The following is a 17,152-nucleotide window of genomic DNA, read 5'->3' on the forward strand; positions in this document are numbered from 1 at the left end:
CAGGACCTCTGAACGGTTTTTAATTTCAATTGTTCATTTTTCAGTTTGAAGGTCTTCCCATCTATCCTGATGTCAGCCGCATGTGGCAAATCATTGACAAGTATCAAGTGACCAAGTTTTACACTGCACCAACAGCAATCCGGTTACTGATGAAGTTTGGAGAGGAACCAGTTAGAAAGTAAGTGAGGTTGCACTCTGCTAAGGAGCATACTCTTATAAAATGGTGCATGGTCTTCATCATAAGGCGTATGGGGACAGACTTAAAAGATCTCAATCTGTATACTTTGTTTTAAGTTTTTTATTGATTTTTCATATAACAACAAGTGTCATAAATTTTCATACAATTATTTTAACAATACACTTGATATTTCTATAATGTATTTTATATAAAACATATCTTATATAATGGTTACTGCAGATGAGCCATTTGGCCTTTATCCGCCATCATGTTTCTATGTTTTTATAACCATAAAGCTCTATGACATCACAATGCAGGTGTAAAGAGCCTTAGCCTATAGGAAGAGGAGATGCAAATGTTAAGATCCTTAGCCAATAGGGAGAGGAGGAGATAATGGTTACTGTGGATGGGTCATTTGGTCTTTATCTGTCATCAAGTTTCTATGTTTCTATCCATTATCCCAGACTGTGTCTTTTGACAAAAAAAAAAAATAATCTTGATGGGGCTTGAAACATTTAGGCCTCCTTTTGCTGAATGGCTTGCGCTGCTCCCAACGCTCATAGAGTTTCTTGGAGCGTTGAGAGCAGCGTGACTCTCTCCACTAAAAACTGCTAGCACAGTTTAACAGAATTAGAAGACAGGCTTTCAAAAAAATTTGCTAAGAAGCATGGACACTGACAGCAGATGATTGATTGATTGATTTAACAGACTCATATCCTGCCTACCAACCTAGGTGGGTTACAAAAGTACATACATAAAACACAAAATCAATTATAATTAAATACAATATTGCTTCTTACATCTACTGCTCCCTCAATGCTTCTTGTCTTATTTTAAAAAAAAAAAAAGCTTCCATAAATAGGGATGTTTTTAAAAAGTTATTCATCATGCTGAACTGTCCAATCAGATGATCACCATCAAGTCTGTTTAGTTTTATTCCAGGCATATTACAGTAGACTTCAGTTTAATCCTAGGCTTCCTTTTTGCAACTAAGGATCACGGGTACATATTTCATGCTCTCTTGAATTCACAAATTTGTCTTTGCCACCTTCTCTGAGTGACCAATCCATGCAGTTGCCACCCTTGCCATGATTTTCTTACCTGGACTGCTCTTCAGAAGGAGGTGGTGAAGAGCCAAGAGGAAGATGACAAAGCACTAGGCGACACCTGCCCAGAGCAGTGGCATAAGAGCGTCTCATTTTCTCCAGAAATGGATGTCGAATGACACAAAACAACAAAAACCCCAAAGTGGAACGCAACAAATATCTCTGGGACACCTGAGGAAGATTTTTTAATTGAAACACTGACCGTGTTGGGTTCCTGTTTCTTCAGAGCAAAGGTGGATTTTTATACCACTAATATCCTAAATGGTTTTACATTCCGGTACTTTATCATGTTTTCCTATCTGTCCCAGACTATCTAGTGTACCTGGGGCAATGGAAGGATTAAGTGACTTGCCCAGGGTCACAAGGAGCAGCGTGGGTTTGAACCCACAACCGCAGGGTGCTGAGGCTGTAGCTTTAACCACTGCACCACACTCTAGTTATTTAGATTGGTCACTGAAAGAAGCAAGCAACTTTTTGATTGACCTTTTGCTTTAACGTCCTCATTTTATTATACAAGAAGCAATGAGATTTTTTGTTTGTTCACACACATTGGATTACTTCCATTATTACTTGCCGATTCTGGCTCTCCTTACAGGTGTAGCAGAGAGTCCTTGTTGGTTCTGGGAACAGTGGGGGAGCCTATCAACCCCGAAGCCTGGCTGTGGTATTATAACGTGGTGGGAAACGGAAGGTGCCCTGTTGTTGACACGTTCTGGCAGACCGAGACTGTGAGTTGAAGCGGAATATTGTTATTTTTTTTTTAATTCTTTATTCATTTTAAATCATACAACAAGTGTACAGAAATACATCCATTATAATTTCAATATAACACTTGAAAATCTTTACCATGTCATCTAGAACAAAAATATATATACCCTCCCTCCCTTCTTAAAATAATTTAAACAAAAGCTCAACATAAAATATACTATTAATAATTAAAAAATATAGTGCAAACTACTGTTACCACCCCCCACCCCCCATTGTGTAGATATAATCTCCCATAGAAAGTGATGTCTACTCATTACAATATTTTTCCAATGGCCCCCAGATCTTTATAAAATTATTATAGGTCCCTTTCTGCATTGCAATTGCTCGTTCCATCTTATAAATATGGCATAACGAGTTCCACCAAAATGTATAATTAAGATTAGAATAATTTTTCCAGTTATTGGTAATATGCTGAATGGCGACCCCTGTCATGATTAACAACAGTTTGTTATTATACGATGAAATTTGACTTTTTTTCCTCATAGCTATACCAAACAGAATGGTGTCATAAGATAACACAACATGGTTTTCTAGAAGACAGTTAACTTGAGTCCAAATTGAGTTCCAAAATAACATAATATAAGGACAATAAAAAATTAAATAATTTTTTAAAAAAAATCTTTATTCATTTTCAAAAATTACAACAAATGTACAATAACCATCCAGAAATATATTAACTAATCACTTGACAATCTTATTTGTATACCTCCAAATATATATATAGAAAAGAATCCCACCCCTCCCACCCATATCTTAATAATTAACAGTTATCTATTATTATCATTCATAATCCCACCCCCCTTCAACAAAAAATTAAATAATAATAATAATAATTTTGTTTTTATATACCGCCAAAGCCATAGTAGTTCAAGGTGGTTTACAACAAGAAGAGCTGGACAGTCAGCGAATGAAAATAACAATGGAGATTTTGGATACAGCGAGAAGAAAAAAATAACAGTGAGGATTTTGGTTACATAAATACACAATGTGGGGAAACAAGAAGATGTGAAAAGGGGTACAGTAGAGGGTTTAAGGGTTCTTGGTTACAAATCAGTTGAACAGGTTTGTTTTAATTAGTTTTCTGAAGTTAAGGTAGGATGAGGAGAGTTTGATGAAGTTGCCTAGCCAGTTGTTTTGTTGACTTGCTTGAAAGGCCTCCAATGTCCTACTTCAAGATTACAGTGCCAGCATCTATTAGATTTAGAGCAATCTAACTTTTGTAAACGAACTGGGGTCCAAAACGCTCTATGCAATAAAAAGAACCAAGTTTGCCTCATAGATGCAGACACTGTACACCTCATATTAAGAGCATATACTGTATGTTCAGAAGCTTTTTATTGTGTTTTGGCACACATTTTGATGTTTTATTTTTCACTATACTTGTGGTCGGGGGCGGGTGTGGTAGGGTTTATATAAATTTGTAGACATTGCTTGGAGTTTCAACAGATTTTATTCTAGTTTGTTGTAGGATAGTTGACTTTTGTGATGTAATAATATTCATATGCAAGTTTAATAACGGCTTTGGGGAGAGGAAAGGGGATAAAATTAGCTGCAATTGGTATGATCAATGTGATCACTGCAGGTTGTGTTAACTTTTTTCTCTTGTTTATTTGTTTATTAATGGCTGGCTGTTTTGTGTTTGATAATATGTCTGATTAAAAAATAATAACATGATCTTCAACATTTTTCATGTTTTCTGCTATGTTATCCCATCCCCTACCCCAATCTTTCTTCCTCCCTCATTTGGCATATGCAACCCCTTAATTTTAGTAACTTTCTCTCTCTCTCACAGAATTGTCAAATCTGTTTCATTTTTCAAATAAGATCTTATTTAAACTCCTAGGAAGGAATAAGCACTTATATAGCTTATGACTTGTTCTTTCCATAGAAGCCAACCTATGTTTGTTTAAAATGTGCTATGCCGCTTTTTCTGTTGGACAAGTCAAGGCACTTCACAATTAAAAAAACAAATTGAGATATCAAAAAAAAGAGAGAACCGGAAATCCATTAAAAATAGCACATACGCACCCAAACAAGAGTGAAATCAGATCTACAGTGTCCAAACTCAGTAAGAATTTTCTGGCTTTTCATCCCGAAGGTGGCTTTAGATCGGCTTCTGAAATGCATCATCTGCAGTGTATTTTCATGATCTTCAGTTATGCTAATTCATTGTTATTTTCCTCAGGGAGGCCATGTGTTAACTCCTCTCCCAGGAGCCACACCCCTGAAGCCTGGATCTGCCGTGAGTTTTACGTTTCTGCATGTTTAGAGAGTCTGCTTGCAATCTTTAGCACCCAGTCTGAGGTTTGCATGTGAGTGCACAGTGAGGCTAGGAAGGAATAAAAGCCTGGTTTTCCCCCTCCCTTTTATTAGTTTTATTATGGTTTTATTTCTAGCACAGGGTTTTTAGACCTAACTATTTGAGGGCTCCTTTTACTAAGCTAATACCCTTATGAGGGTATTTCCCATGTGCTAAGGCCACTTCTTTAGCACTCTCCAGACCAGTAGAGGTTAATCTTTACGAATGGGTATATATCCAATCATGACCAGCAGGTGGAGACTGAAAACAAAACTGTGGGACAGTATATAATATACTCCCTTCTCTATTTACATCAGTCTTCTTTCAGTCTCCAGCAGGTGTTGAGTGATCTGTACCCATCTCCCTTGGTAGGGCTGTTGGAATTTGTTTAGGGGTTTCTAGTCCCTGTTTTTGGCCGGACAGAGCTTGGGCGGGCCCTGTTTGGGGGTCCGTCTGACCTCGGGGGTGTCAAACCCGGTGGGTCTCGAGCGGGGTCCCTCCCCCCACTTCCTCCACCTCCCCACATTTTTTTAGAGGAGCCTCAGCAGTGAGCCTTGCCCCCTAAATCAAGCAAGGCATATTGCTTCGAGAGCCTGTGGAGTCTGTTCTGTAAAAAAAAAAAAAAAATCCTGAGGTAGTGCCGGTCTGCAGGGTTGCTTCCCTGTCAGTTTAATGTTTTTTACTGTATTTTTTCTTCTAACCAGCACTTTGTTTCTAGCTAGGTCGCGTATGGAGCAATTGTGCCCTTCTCCGGGGGAGTGGGACACAATTAGGTCCAGCCGTGAGGCACTCGCGGCCGGACTGAAATCGGTAGTTTGGCCCGGTGAGGTGGTGGAGCTCCGTCGGCAGCGGCTGCAGGCGCCCAGAGCTCCCCGTCGATGGTGCCTCGCGAGACGGCTGGGAGCAGTGGGGAAGCCCGGTCTTCCCCAACCGCCCACAGAGGGATTCCCTGAAGGATTCCCTCTCAGCTGATTTTTTGACAGCTGATGCCGACTTGCCTGTTTTAGCGGCTGGGACTGTTCAGCCTTCTCAGCTGCTACAGGCCATGGAGGGAGCATTTTTGGCGGGAACTTCGCCATTTTCTCTGTCTGGCCCCTCCATTTTGTCTGCAACCTCAGGTGACCTTCCCCCTGTATTGCAAACACAGGGGCAGGTTTCAGCAGGGGCCCATCCTTGGTTTAAACTGAGGTCAACAGGACTCTCAGAATTCCCTTTTATTCGCATGGACACACTGCAGTCTGTCCTTCTGGCGGTTCAGCCGGGGGAGTTCCTGACTTCTCTCGCTCTGGCGGAGGCCTACTTGCCTGTTTCCATTCGGGCTTCTCCTCAGCTCTTTCTTTGCTTTGCGATATTGGGTCTGTGTGCTTCCCTTGGGCCTGGCCACGACTCCCCGGACGTTCGCCAAGTTGATGGTGGTCGTCACGGCGGCATTGCAGTCAGAGGGCATTCTGGTGCACCCCTTCTGGGATGACTGGTTGTTTCGGGCAAAGTCGTTGCAGGAGAGCGCCCGAGTTACGGCTCGGGTGGTTGAGTTTCTCCGGTCACTGGGCTGGGTGGTCAACCTTTCCAAGAGTCGGTTGGTCCCCGCTCAGCATCTGGAGTACCTTGGGGTTCTGTTCGACACCTCCTTGGGGAAGGTCTTCCTTCCAGAGGCCCGGGTAAGCAAATTGCAATCTCAGATTCGCCTTTTTTTGGCGTCCCGGTGTCCTCGGGCGCAGGATTTCCTCCAAGTCTTGGGGTCGATGGCAGCGTTCCTGGATGTTGTGAGGTGGGCGCGGGCCCACATGTGTCTCTTCAGTATGCTCTGCTCCGTAGATGGTCACCCCAGAGGCTCAGTTTGGAGGTCCCTGTCCCTCTGCGAGGCTTGGTGCACTGCAGTCTTCTTTGGTGGCTCCAGACCTCTCATCTGGTCCAGAGGATGAGTCTGGATCTATTGCAGTGGACGGTGCTTCTCACGGATGCCAATCTCCTCGGTTGGGGGGGCTCAGTGTCTAGGTCACTCAGCTCAGGGCACCTGGTCCATGGAGGAGGCGTCCTGGTCGATCAACATGTTGGAGACCAGAGCCGTCCCTCTGGCGCTGTTAGCCTTCCAATCCCTCTTGATGGGCAAGTCGGTCAGAGTCCGGTCTGACAATGTCACAGCGGTGGCTTATGTCAATCGTTGAGCACCAAGAGCGCTCAGGTGACGGAGGAGGCGGCTCGGCTCATGCTTTGAGGCGGAGTCACGCCTTCTGGACCTCTCGGCCTCTCACATGGCCGGGGTGGAGAATGTTCAGGCGAATTTCCTCAGTCACATCTTAGATCACAGAGAGTGGTGTCTCAGCCCTGTGGCTTTTCAGTTGATAATGCAGGCTTGGGGTCAGTCCCTGATGGACTTGACGGCCACGAGTGGCAATGCCGAGGTGTTCCGCTTCTTCAGTCGTCGCAGGGATGGACTGGCCGAGGGTCTGGATGCTCTGGTTCAACCATGGCCAACAGAGGGGCTGTTGTGCATGTTCCCTCCGTGGCCATTAGTGGGCAGAGTTCTTCTCCGCATTGTTCGCCATCCGGGTCTGGTGGTTCTGGTGGCTCCAGATTGGCCTCGGCATCCGTGATACACAGATCTGGTGACACTCTGGTGGCGAATCCTCTTCCTCTGCCTCCCTTGGACGACCTTCTGACGCAGGGTCCCATTCCCATGTTCGACCCGTCTCCCTTCTGTCTTATGGCTTGGCTTTTGAAAGGGATCGCCTTGGTAAGAAGGGGTATTCAGATAGGGTGATTTCTACACTCTTGGGGTCCTGGAGGCTTTCTACCTCTCAGGCTTCTGTGTGGATTTGGCACTTCTTTGAGGGGTGGTGCCAGGGGCGGGGGGTGGTCTCTCTTCGCGTTTCTGTGCCTAACATCCTAGAGTTCTTGCAAGATGGCCTGGATAGAGGCCTGGCTTCGGCTTCTCTCCGGGTTCAGCTTGTGGCCTTGTCAGCCTTTCGGGGGTTTGTGACGGGTCAGCGTTTGACAGCCATTCCTGATGTGATTCGCTTTTTGCGGGCGGCCAAGGTGCTCAGGCCTCCCGTGCGGTCCTCTATTCCCTCTTGGAATCTCAGTCTGGTTCTCTCTATTCTGATGCACCCGCCCTTCGAACCGTTAGGCGGCTGCTCTTTGAAGGACCTTACTCTGAAGACGGTCTTTTTGGTGGACATTTCTTCCGCTAGGCGTGTTTCTGAGCTACAGGTTTTCTCTTGTAGGGCTCCCTTCTTGGAGTTTTCTAGGGAGCAGGTTGTCTTGAGGCCTGTTCCTTCCTTTTCTGCCGAAAGTAGTTTTTCCTTTTCATGTCAATCAATCTGTGGTCCTCCCGGTCTTGGGTAGTTGGGAGGGCTCTTCTGAGCAAAGACAGCTGAGCAAGTTGGATGTTGGTCGGGTCCTTCGCTCTTATGTGCAACGGACCCAGGAGATCAGGAAATAAAATCATCTCTTTGTCCTTCTGACTGGTCCTCTTAGGGGGGCTGGCGCTTCTAGGGCTACTATTGCATGCTAGATCAAGGAGTCTATTGCTTCCGCTTCTCTTCTGGGGCAGCAGCCCGTTCCGGAGTTTCTCAAAGCTCATTCTACTCGGGGTCAGGCGGCTTCTTGGGCTGAGTCGTCGCTCGTGCCTCCAGTGGACATTTGTAAGGCTGCGGTTTGGTCTTCCTTGTATTCCTTTGTCAGACTCTTTCGGGTAGATGTTCTGGCGCGTCAGGACGCGGTGTTCGGTGTTGTGTTCTGGTGTCAGCCCTTTGGGGGTCCCGCCCATGTGAGGGACTGCTTTGGTACGTCCCATTCGTAAAGATTAACCTCTACTGGTCTGGAGAGTGCTACAGAAGGAGAAATTAGGTTCTTACCTGCTAATTTGCTTTCTTTTAGCTTCTCCAGACCAGTAGAGGTCCCCACCCTGTCTGTTGTTGTTGTTGTTGTTGGGGCTGTTTCGCGGGCAGTTTTTGTTTTTTGCTGCGGGTTCTAGTATTTTTCTAGGGCCGGGGAGAATTGAAGAACAGCGGCTGTGGCTCGGCTGGCTTAGCTGGCGAGCTGTGGGGACATTTTCCTTCTGGTATTTCTCCTCTGCATTTTCCAACAGCATTTTGGTATGTTATTTGTTACTCCTGTTCGGAGTATTGTTTTCTTTCTGTTTTCCAGTTCTTAGTTCTGCTTGGCTATTCGGCAGACTGATGTAAATAGAGAAGGGAGTATATTATATACTGTCCCACAGTTTTGTTTTCAGTCTCCACCTGCTGGTCATGATTGGATATATACCCATTCGTAAAGATTAACCTCTACTGGTCTGGAGAAGCTAAAAGAAAGTAAATTAGCAGGTAAGAACCTAATTTCTCCTTTTACCACAGCAGTAAAAAGGCCGATTGTCCATGTTTTTTACTTAACGGCCATGCTCTAATGCTGGCAGTAACTCACAGCTATGAAAAGAAATGAGCACTTACCCACACCTATTTTGCAGATGGTAAGGATTCATGCGGTAATCCTGCGTATTCAGTTATCACACAGTAATGTAGCTGCACCGATTAGTGCAGAAATGCTCCGACGCTCATAGGAAAGAAGGTGTATTAAATCCCCTTTCCACTGAAAAAGTGTGAGCCAAATGTGTCCGATCAGCACTGCCTAATTTCCTATGCTCATAACTTATTCAGCATCTCCACCTTTCTACTAATGGGTTTCCAGCATTAGATTTTAGATGGGACCATGTGACAGTGAAATATGTTTATGTAGTATGCTCATTTAAATTTTGAAATGGCCCCGTAGATTGCATATGGTTGTGGGTTGGGTGTTAAGTCACTACCTTCAGTTCAACTATGCTTTACTTTTCAACTTTTTTCTTTTGCAAATCTCTCTCTCTCTTTTGGGGGGGTAGACTTTTCCATTTTTTGGCCTTGTTCCTGCTATTCTAGATGAATCTGGAGAAGAACTCACGGGAGAGGCAGAAGGTTATCTGGTAAGATGTATTTCCAGTATGCGAATCATACTTTTTAAAGCAGCGGTCTCCAACTTTTTTCACGTAAAGGGTCGCACGGTTAATACAAGAGCTTTTCATTAATATTGAATCTTTCTGAAGTGGAGGGAGCATGACCCTCGGAGAGAAAAATAATATATTTTATTTTTATATAACTTTTTTTTTAACATTGGTAGAGCAAGTTACCTATATCACAGCTTGACTGCAGGTAGAGCTGGGTGAAGATTGATTGTAAATTTTCTGAGAACTTTTGATGTATTATTTTTAAATATTGTTATCCACCTAGAACAGTTTATATATCTTTCCTTTTAACTGTTAAACTATAAAGAGTTTAACCTCATGCAAAATTGTCATTTCTTTTTTTTTTTTTTTAATTCTTTATTCCTTTTTAATCCTTCAACAAGTGTACAATAAAAATCATACATAGGCTCAAAGACAACACTTGTTAAATCCATCAAAATAATAACAATTGTATATATATATAAACCCATAACCCACCCTCCCTTCCAACATTATTCTTCTTATTTCATTTTACCCTTTCTTCAATTGTACAATCCCTCCGTAAATCATTATCTTCAAAAGAAAAAAAAAAAATGGTGTTTATTCATTACAAAACAATGTCAATGGCTCCCATATTTTAGTAAAACTTTTATCATTTTCATTTTGTACTGCTATTGAACGTTCCATTTTATATAAATGAAATAGTGAATTCCACCAAAAATTAAAGTTAAGTCTGCTATGATCTTTCCAATTGTTAGTAATATGTTGAATGGCAACTCCTGTCATAATCAATAAAAGTTTGTTATTACTTGCCGATATCTGACTCTTTTTCCTCATAGAAATGCCAAATATTACAGTATCATAAGTTAATGCTACAGGATTTTCTAATAAAGAATTTATTTGATCCCAGATCGAATTCCAAAAGGCTAATATATAGGGACAAAAAAATAAAAGATGATCCAAAGTCCCTACATCAAGCTTACAATGCCAGCATCTATTAGACAATGAACCATTCAACTTTTGTAATCTATCTGGGGTCCAAAATGCTCTATGCAAAAGAAAAAACCAAGTTGCCTCATAGATGCTGACAATGTACATCTTATTCTCCAGGACCAAATTTGTGGCCATTGAGATGCTGAAATCTGATGCTTAATCTCAATGCTCCAAATATCCCTAAGACCATTTTTAGGTTTTTTATTAACCAATTCACTAATAACTTTGTACCACTGCGCGGCCTGGTGACCCAGAAAGTTTGCCTGGAAGCATAAAAATTCCATATTATATTGAGAATTAAGACTTTTCCATTCAGGGAACCCTGCCTGAATGGCCTGCTTCAACTGCAACCATCGATAAAATTGTGATTTATTAAGCCCAAATTTATGTTGCAGTTGTGTAAACTCATTGATAAGATCCTAATAGGGTGGATTCCTCACTATGCATGCAGCCATGGGTCAGTGGTCAACTTCAAAGGCACATAGAGCATGCACCTTTCATAGTCACAGATTGTCAGTTGTGTGGGATTAACTGTATTTCTTAAGGACAGCATGATAACGAGCTACCCAACCCTGCCCACCTCCCCTAAGAAGTCAGCTTCTACCTTAAGATTTTACATAGAACTGAAGGAGGGTCTCCTTTGCCAGTGATGGTGCAGGGCATCCCAAGTGTGCTTAGTGGATTATGTAGAAAGGTTCTGGAAACTTCTTAGATCCATCCCAGATTCCATTGTCATCCTGTGTGCGTTCACAGAACACCTTGTGTTTTTGTAGCTGTGTCCAGTGCTGTTCTTTTCGACACTTGCCGAATGTCACAGTAAGAGCAGTGCTTGGCTCAGCCCCTCCGTCTTAGGGCTCTGAGCAAGTCCTTGAAGGTTAGTTTAAAGGAGCCGAGATAGAACTTGGTGGTGAAAAACTTAGGCATTGCTACCACACATTAACTGCAAAGTTTTATGCTTTCTTTATTATGTTGATTATGTGGTGATTTGCTGACCTCCTCTGGCACTTAATGGGTTGGGCTAACACATAGCCAGCTTAAAGGTAGGAGTGGCTTTTATTTGGTTCCATTTATGTGGCTAACCTGACTGGTTAAGTGCTGGCTATCGGCACGAAACTGTTCAATTGCCAACTCTACCCCTAGAACACATGTTAAGTGCCACTGAAAATTAGCAGTTAGCCCCGAATAGGCCATTTAACTGGCTAGGAGCCATTTCTGGCCAGCTGAATCGCTTCGAATATTGATCCCCTAAGTCGTCTTGTTTGGCACCTCACAGCCGATCCTGACTGGTTTTAACTTCATTAATATAGGTCCTCTCCAAGGATTTAAATGTTGCTTTTGTCTGTGCAATCTTGGCAGGTGTTCAAACAGCCTTGGCCAGCAATAATGCGGACGGTATATGGAAACCACGAAAGGTTTGAGACCACTTACTTCAAGAAATTTCCAGGGTGCTATGTTACAGGAGATGGTAAGAGCCAGTGACAGTACTAGATGATGTAGACGGAATCGCTGTAGAGCGCAGCCTGGTGGTGGGTACTAGAGATTGACACGGGGACAAATTTTTCCCCATTCCCGCAGGAACTCATTTTCCCATCCCGGCGAGTTCTTTTCCTGTCCCTGCCCCATTCCTGCAAGCTCCGTCCTCATCTGCACAAGCCTCAAACATTTTAAAATCATAAGTGTTCGAGGATTGTGTGGTTAATGCAGAGCTTACAGGAATAGAGCAGGGAGAGTAACAAAACTCACGGGGCCAGGACGGGGAAATTGAGTTCCTGCAGGGACAGGGACAAATTTGTTCTCGTGTCATTCTCTAGTGGCTGATGCACCTTCTAGAACATCCTCTGGGCTGCTCTGACTGATAATTTCTCTTTTTTTTTTTTTTTTTGCTGTAGTAGTAAAAAGTGTGATACATAAAACCCAGCTTCACCGCAATACCATTAAGTTCTATGCACTTTACAAAAATAGAATAAAATACATCAATTGCCTAAAAATCTAGTAAGCAAATATGTTTTCAATTGTCTCCTAAAATGTTGATAAGAGCTAGAGGTCACACTTAAAGAATTCAGATCCTTATCTCAAGATGCTGCTTGATAAGATGAGAGACGTTGATATTTTTTAAATTTTCAGCCTTTAACAGATGGAAAAACAAATAGAGCATGTGAACGTCAAGAGCGATTTGAATTTGTAAATATGAATGAATCCACAAGATAATTGGGTACAAGACCAGAATGTACCTTAAAACAAATACAACCAAACTTAAGCTTCACTTGGGCCTCGACCGGCAACCAGTCACGAAGAAAAGGAGCGATATGCTCAAACTTTTTCAAATTGGAAAATCAATTGAATGGCTGCATTTAATCCACAATGTATAGAGATTTTTGTGAGTGCCAGCAAAGTAAACAATATGCAAAGATTGTACCAGCAATTTTGAACGATGAAACATCTAAGTGTGCTCTAATGGTATGCAATTTCCATAACATGTGGAATCCTTTACATACCAGAGCATCAACCTTTTCTTCATAGTCAAATTTTTATTCAAGTTGAATAACCTAACACGAAGAAGTGGATAATTATATCATCGCTTATACCTGATTATATACAATAAAACTGAAATTATGTACCAAGGCATTGGGAGATGTGTGTTTGGTGTAGGGGTTAGGATTGTGATACCTGAATGATGCAAGGGTTTTGGGTTCAATTCCCACTGTGGGAAACAGGATACTTGGCTTGATGGACCTTTAGTCTGTCCTTGTATGACAACTCTTATGTTCTTAGATAACCCTGAATAAGCCATGTGAAGAGCAATTCATAAAATTGGGGCACCAGTTGCACGCATTAATTAATAGAATAGGTGTACTCATGCATGTGAGTGGCATGTATATCTTTCCTTTTCAGTTTTTGCTTGCTGTTCTGTACTTACTTTTCTCGTGTTCTGATTGTTAATGGAGGCTTTATCCCTTTTTATTAGGATGCAGAAGAGATAAAGATGGTTATTACTGGATCACAGGGCGCATTGATGACATGCTGAATGTGTCAGGTAAGGGAAGGTGGTGAAGCAAGAGAATTCCCACTGGTCTAGCCTGCAAAAGGTAGATAATCCCATGTTTGGCTCCTGAAGTGATAACTGAACAGTGGCATAGCAAGGGGGGGCAGACCGCCCCAGGTGCTGATTTGGTGGGGGTGCCAGCACCTTTCCTCCTTTCTGCCCTTCCCGGTGCTTCCCCATCCCTCCCCCCTTGCCTCAAACTCTTTGCCAGTTCAAGCAGCAGCTCCAACTGGCTGCTCGCACCGGCCTCGGCTCTCCCTGTGAAGTTACTTCCTGGTTGTGAGACCAGGAAGTGACATCAGAGGGAGAGAGAGCCGAGTCCTGCACGGGCAGCAGATTGGAAATGCTACTCATGCTGGCAAAATTATTATTTAAAAATTTATACCCCGCCTAAAATACCTAGGCAGTTTCCAATTAACATTCACAGTCCTTAAAAAAACATTACATAACATATATAATAATACAACTTAAGATCTCGCTCCTTTGTATACATCTTTACTTCTATTTGGAACGACCGACCAGTTGAGATCAGATCTACTTTTTCTCTTTGTCTTTAGAAAATATCTAAAGACTTTTCTTTCAAAAAATTGTTACATAAGTAATTTTATTTGAAGAAACTATTACAACCTCTTATTGTGTAAATTGAGTCGAGCCACAATAAGAATCTTGCATTCAACTTGACAACAGATGGATAGTGAACGAGCACCTTTCAAAAGATGGGTTACAGTGGCATAGCAAGAGTGGGAGGCACCAGGGGTGACCTCTTCTTTTCCACATTATTCTTTGTTTGACCTTTTGATTCTTTATATACCCATTCGATGTCTCTGATCTCAAGATTAAACTCATCTAGCTCTTCCTCCTACATCAGCCCCCGAGACTTGATTTCACTAGATAATCAGCCTTCTAATTTCTGGCGCCAACTGTCTAGAATTTGCTTCCAGGTTACCTAGGAACAGAGACAAATTTTAACAAGTTCAAGAAGGGGTTAAAAGCCTATTTTCTTCAGTAGCTTTATTTGAAGAGTGTTTTATTTATTTTTCGTATTTATATATCACTTATAGCCTAAGTAGTTTACATTCAGGTACTTAAGCATATTCCCCTATCTGTTCCAGTGGGCTCATACTCTGGTAGAATGTTTTGCAAACTTTGTTGAACCAAAGCACACTAAACATAGTGGCCGCGGCTTGAGGCATCCGGAAGTGCACGGATATTGACGCGATGACATCACTCGTGTGTTGACGTCCTTGCATGCGCGAAGGCCCTCCATACTGGCCCTGAGCCACCAAGGGGAGTTGCCAGCAGGGAAGACACATGGAGAGGAGAGGCAGTCAGCCGGTGCCTCTCCTTCTCTGCAGCGTCTCGCGGCACATCTGAAATCTCAGGAGTGCCACAGTTTGCAATACACTGCTCTTGTCTAATACACCTGGGCCAATGGGGGATTAAGTGACTTGCTCCTCTTCACTTATCCATCTGTCCAGCTGGGGTGTCAGAATGTTTGCTTTTGCTTTCAGGTCATCTGTTGAGTACCGCAGAAGTTGAGTCTGCCCTTGTGGAACATGCTGCTGTGGCTGAGGCTGCGGTTGTTAGCCACCCGCACCCTGTAAAGGGAGAATGTCTGTATTGCTTTGTGACCCTACGAGACGGGCAGGAATTCAGCACGTCCCTGGTAGAGGAGCTCAAGAAAATGGGTATCTAACTACATACTTACAAAGAGGATCTGCTTTTTCTTTAATGCATAAATCGTATCTGTTTAAAGGCAGTGTCATTTTCCTTCTGGCTTAGTTGGAACTGACTTCTGAAGTGTAGCACTTTGAGTATTCATTCACTATTGAGGGGAGGAGGGGGGTTCCCCCTAATTAGAGAATGACAAGGGGACAAATTTGTCTCCGTCCCCGCAGGAACTCATTTTCCCTGTTCTTTTCCTCGTGAATTTTGTTGCTGTCCCTCCCTGTAAGCTCTGCCTTAACTGCACAAGTCTTGAACACTTTTGATTTTAAAGTGTTTGAGGCTTGTGCAGATGAGGACGGAGCTTGCAGGCTTAGGGCAGGGACAGGACGGAAAAATGAGCTCCCGCGGGGACAGGGAAAAATTTCTCTACCCCTAATCTATATCTCCTGACTTGGCTCGTACAGCCATTACAGTGGCAGCCCTTGAGCAGGGGCCAGGGGAAATGCAAGTTGGCATTCATCACTTTATATGCGCAGATTGAAAGCATACTGTGGCAGAAGAAAACTAAGGAACTAGACATAAGCTTCACAGGATTTTCTGATTGCAAATAATTTTACGTTGACAATGTTAAATGTGTGTAATGTTTTAATACTTTTCTTGGTATAGTATGAAGTATGCCGATAATGCTCTGTAAATATGTAGCATTCTGAAGAATGGGTTGATCCTGTGTGCCATGGTACTGGGTTTGGTTAGTTTTGTTTTTTTTAACATGCATTAGTGGAACGAGAAGCAAAAATTCCAAACGCTGAGGCATTTTAGTCTCATTTCTATTATAACTTTGTGATACAGTGAAAAGTAACTGTTGGACCAATTTTATTGATATTTTACAGTGAGGGGGAAGATTGGACCAATTGCAACACCAGACTACGTACAGAATGCTCCAGGCTTGCCAAAAACACGGTCAGGTAGGAAGGCATGTTCTCTGTACTTTTGATTATTGCATTAACCTGAGCCCACACAGCACATACAAAGCTTTTATTGTGTTGAATTAAATATGGGACTTATAAGGGCCAAAGAGAAGTCTTGAAGTAGCTGCCTAGAGAAACTGGTGTATAGAAGACATGCTTCACAAGAGGAAACTAGTCAAGCAGGAAGCAAAATTTACAAGTAATCCATCACAATATGAATACGAGAGAGGCTGGGGCTAAGTGCACATGGCCCACCACAGAACAGGGACAGCAGATGGGTGTCTAGATCAGTGGTTTTTAAACCTGTCCTGGGAATCTCCAGCCAGTCGGGTTTTCAAGATACCCCTAATGAATATGCATGAGGCAGATTTGCATGCATGTCACCTCTATTATATGCAAATCTGCCTCATGCATATTCATTAGAGGGGATCTTGAAAACACAACTGGCTGGACATCCTCAAGAACCACTGGTCTAGATGAAGGGAGTTTTTATGGGCTGTAATTTATTGATATTATACCAATTATTGAAAATATTCGCCTGAAAGATCTCTTGCCCACTATGCAATCTTTTTTGCTTTTTATCTCTCTCATGTTCTCTTCGTCAGAAAGGTAGAGGTGCGTACTGGACAAATCATCATCTATCCATAACAAATAGCCAACTAAATTTCATGCAAAAGGAGCTCCATGTGGCACACAAAATGTACCTGGTGAAAAATGGCATCACTGGGCATCCGAATTGCAGAGGACATTCAATGAGAGCAAGTGCAAAGTGATGCCTGTAGGAAAGAGGAACAAAACTATAGCTACATGATGCAAGGTTCCACACTAGGAGTCCCTGTCCAGGAAAAGGATCTAGGTGTGATCCGAAAACCATATGTTGAAATCCTCTGCTCAGTGTGCAGTGGTGGCCAAAATATCAAACAATTTCATGATGCCTTTTTATTGCTCTTTGATGAGACTATACCTTGAATATTGTATGTAATTCTAGTTGCCAGAGGGTGGTGGTTAATGGAAGTCGCTTGGAGGAAGGAAAGGTGAGTAGTGGAGTCCCTCAGTCCGATCCTGTTCAATATGTTTGTGAGTGACATTGCTGAAGGGTTAGAAGGAAAAGTGTGCCTTTTTGCAGATGATACCAAGATTTGTAACAGAGTATA

At 42.7% G+C, this 17,152-nt stretch overlaps 2 protein-coding genes across 3 annotated transcripts in view; one reads left to right on the forward strand and one right to left on the reverse strand.

Moving 5' to 3' along the window:
• Positions 1-17,152, forward strand: part of ACSS2 (acyl-CoA synthetase short chain family member 2) — a 55,969-nt gene that overhangs the window by 36,123 nt on the left and 2,694 nt on the right. For both annotated transcript variants that reach the window (XM_033962980.1, XM_033962982.1), the window contains 8 exons: positions 45-178; positions 1,880-2,012; positions 4,238-4,294; positions 9,228-9,308; positions 11,676-11,784; positions 13,285-13,353; positions 14,874-15,050; positions 15,921-15,995. In XM_033962980.1, coding sequence (XP_033818871.1) covers positions 45-178; positions 1,880-2,012; positions 4,238-4,294; positions 9,228-9,308; positions 11,676-11,784; positions 13,285-13,353; positions 14,874-15,050; positions 15,921-15,995 — 835 coding nt within the window. The remainder of the gene's footprint in view (positions 1-44; positions 179-1,879; positions 2,013-4,237; positions 4,295-9,227; positions 9,309-11,675; positions 11,785-13,284; positions 13,354-14,873; positions 15,051-15,920; positions 15,996-17,152) is intronic.
• Positions 12,032-17,152, reverse strand: part of SOGA1 (suppressor of glucose, autophagy associated 1) — a 119,351-nt gene continuing 114,230 nt past the window's right edge. The window contains exon 16 of the mRNA XM_033962977.1: positions 12,032-14,308. The gene's annotated coding sequence lies outside the window, so the exon portion shown is untranslated. The remainder of the gene's footprint in view (positions 14,309-17,152) is intronic.

Source organism: Geotrypetes seraphini, chromosome 11 (genome assembly GCF_902459505.1).
Source record: "Geotrypetes seraphini chromosome 11, aGeoSer1.1, whole genome shotgun sequence".
NCBI classification, from domain to species: domain Eukaryota; kingdom Metazoa; phylum Chordata; class Amphibia; order Gymnophiona; family Dermophiidae; genus Geotrypetes; species Geotrypetes seraphini.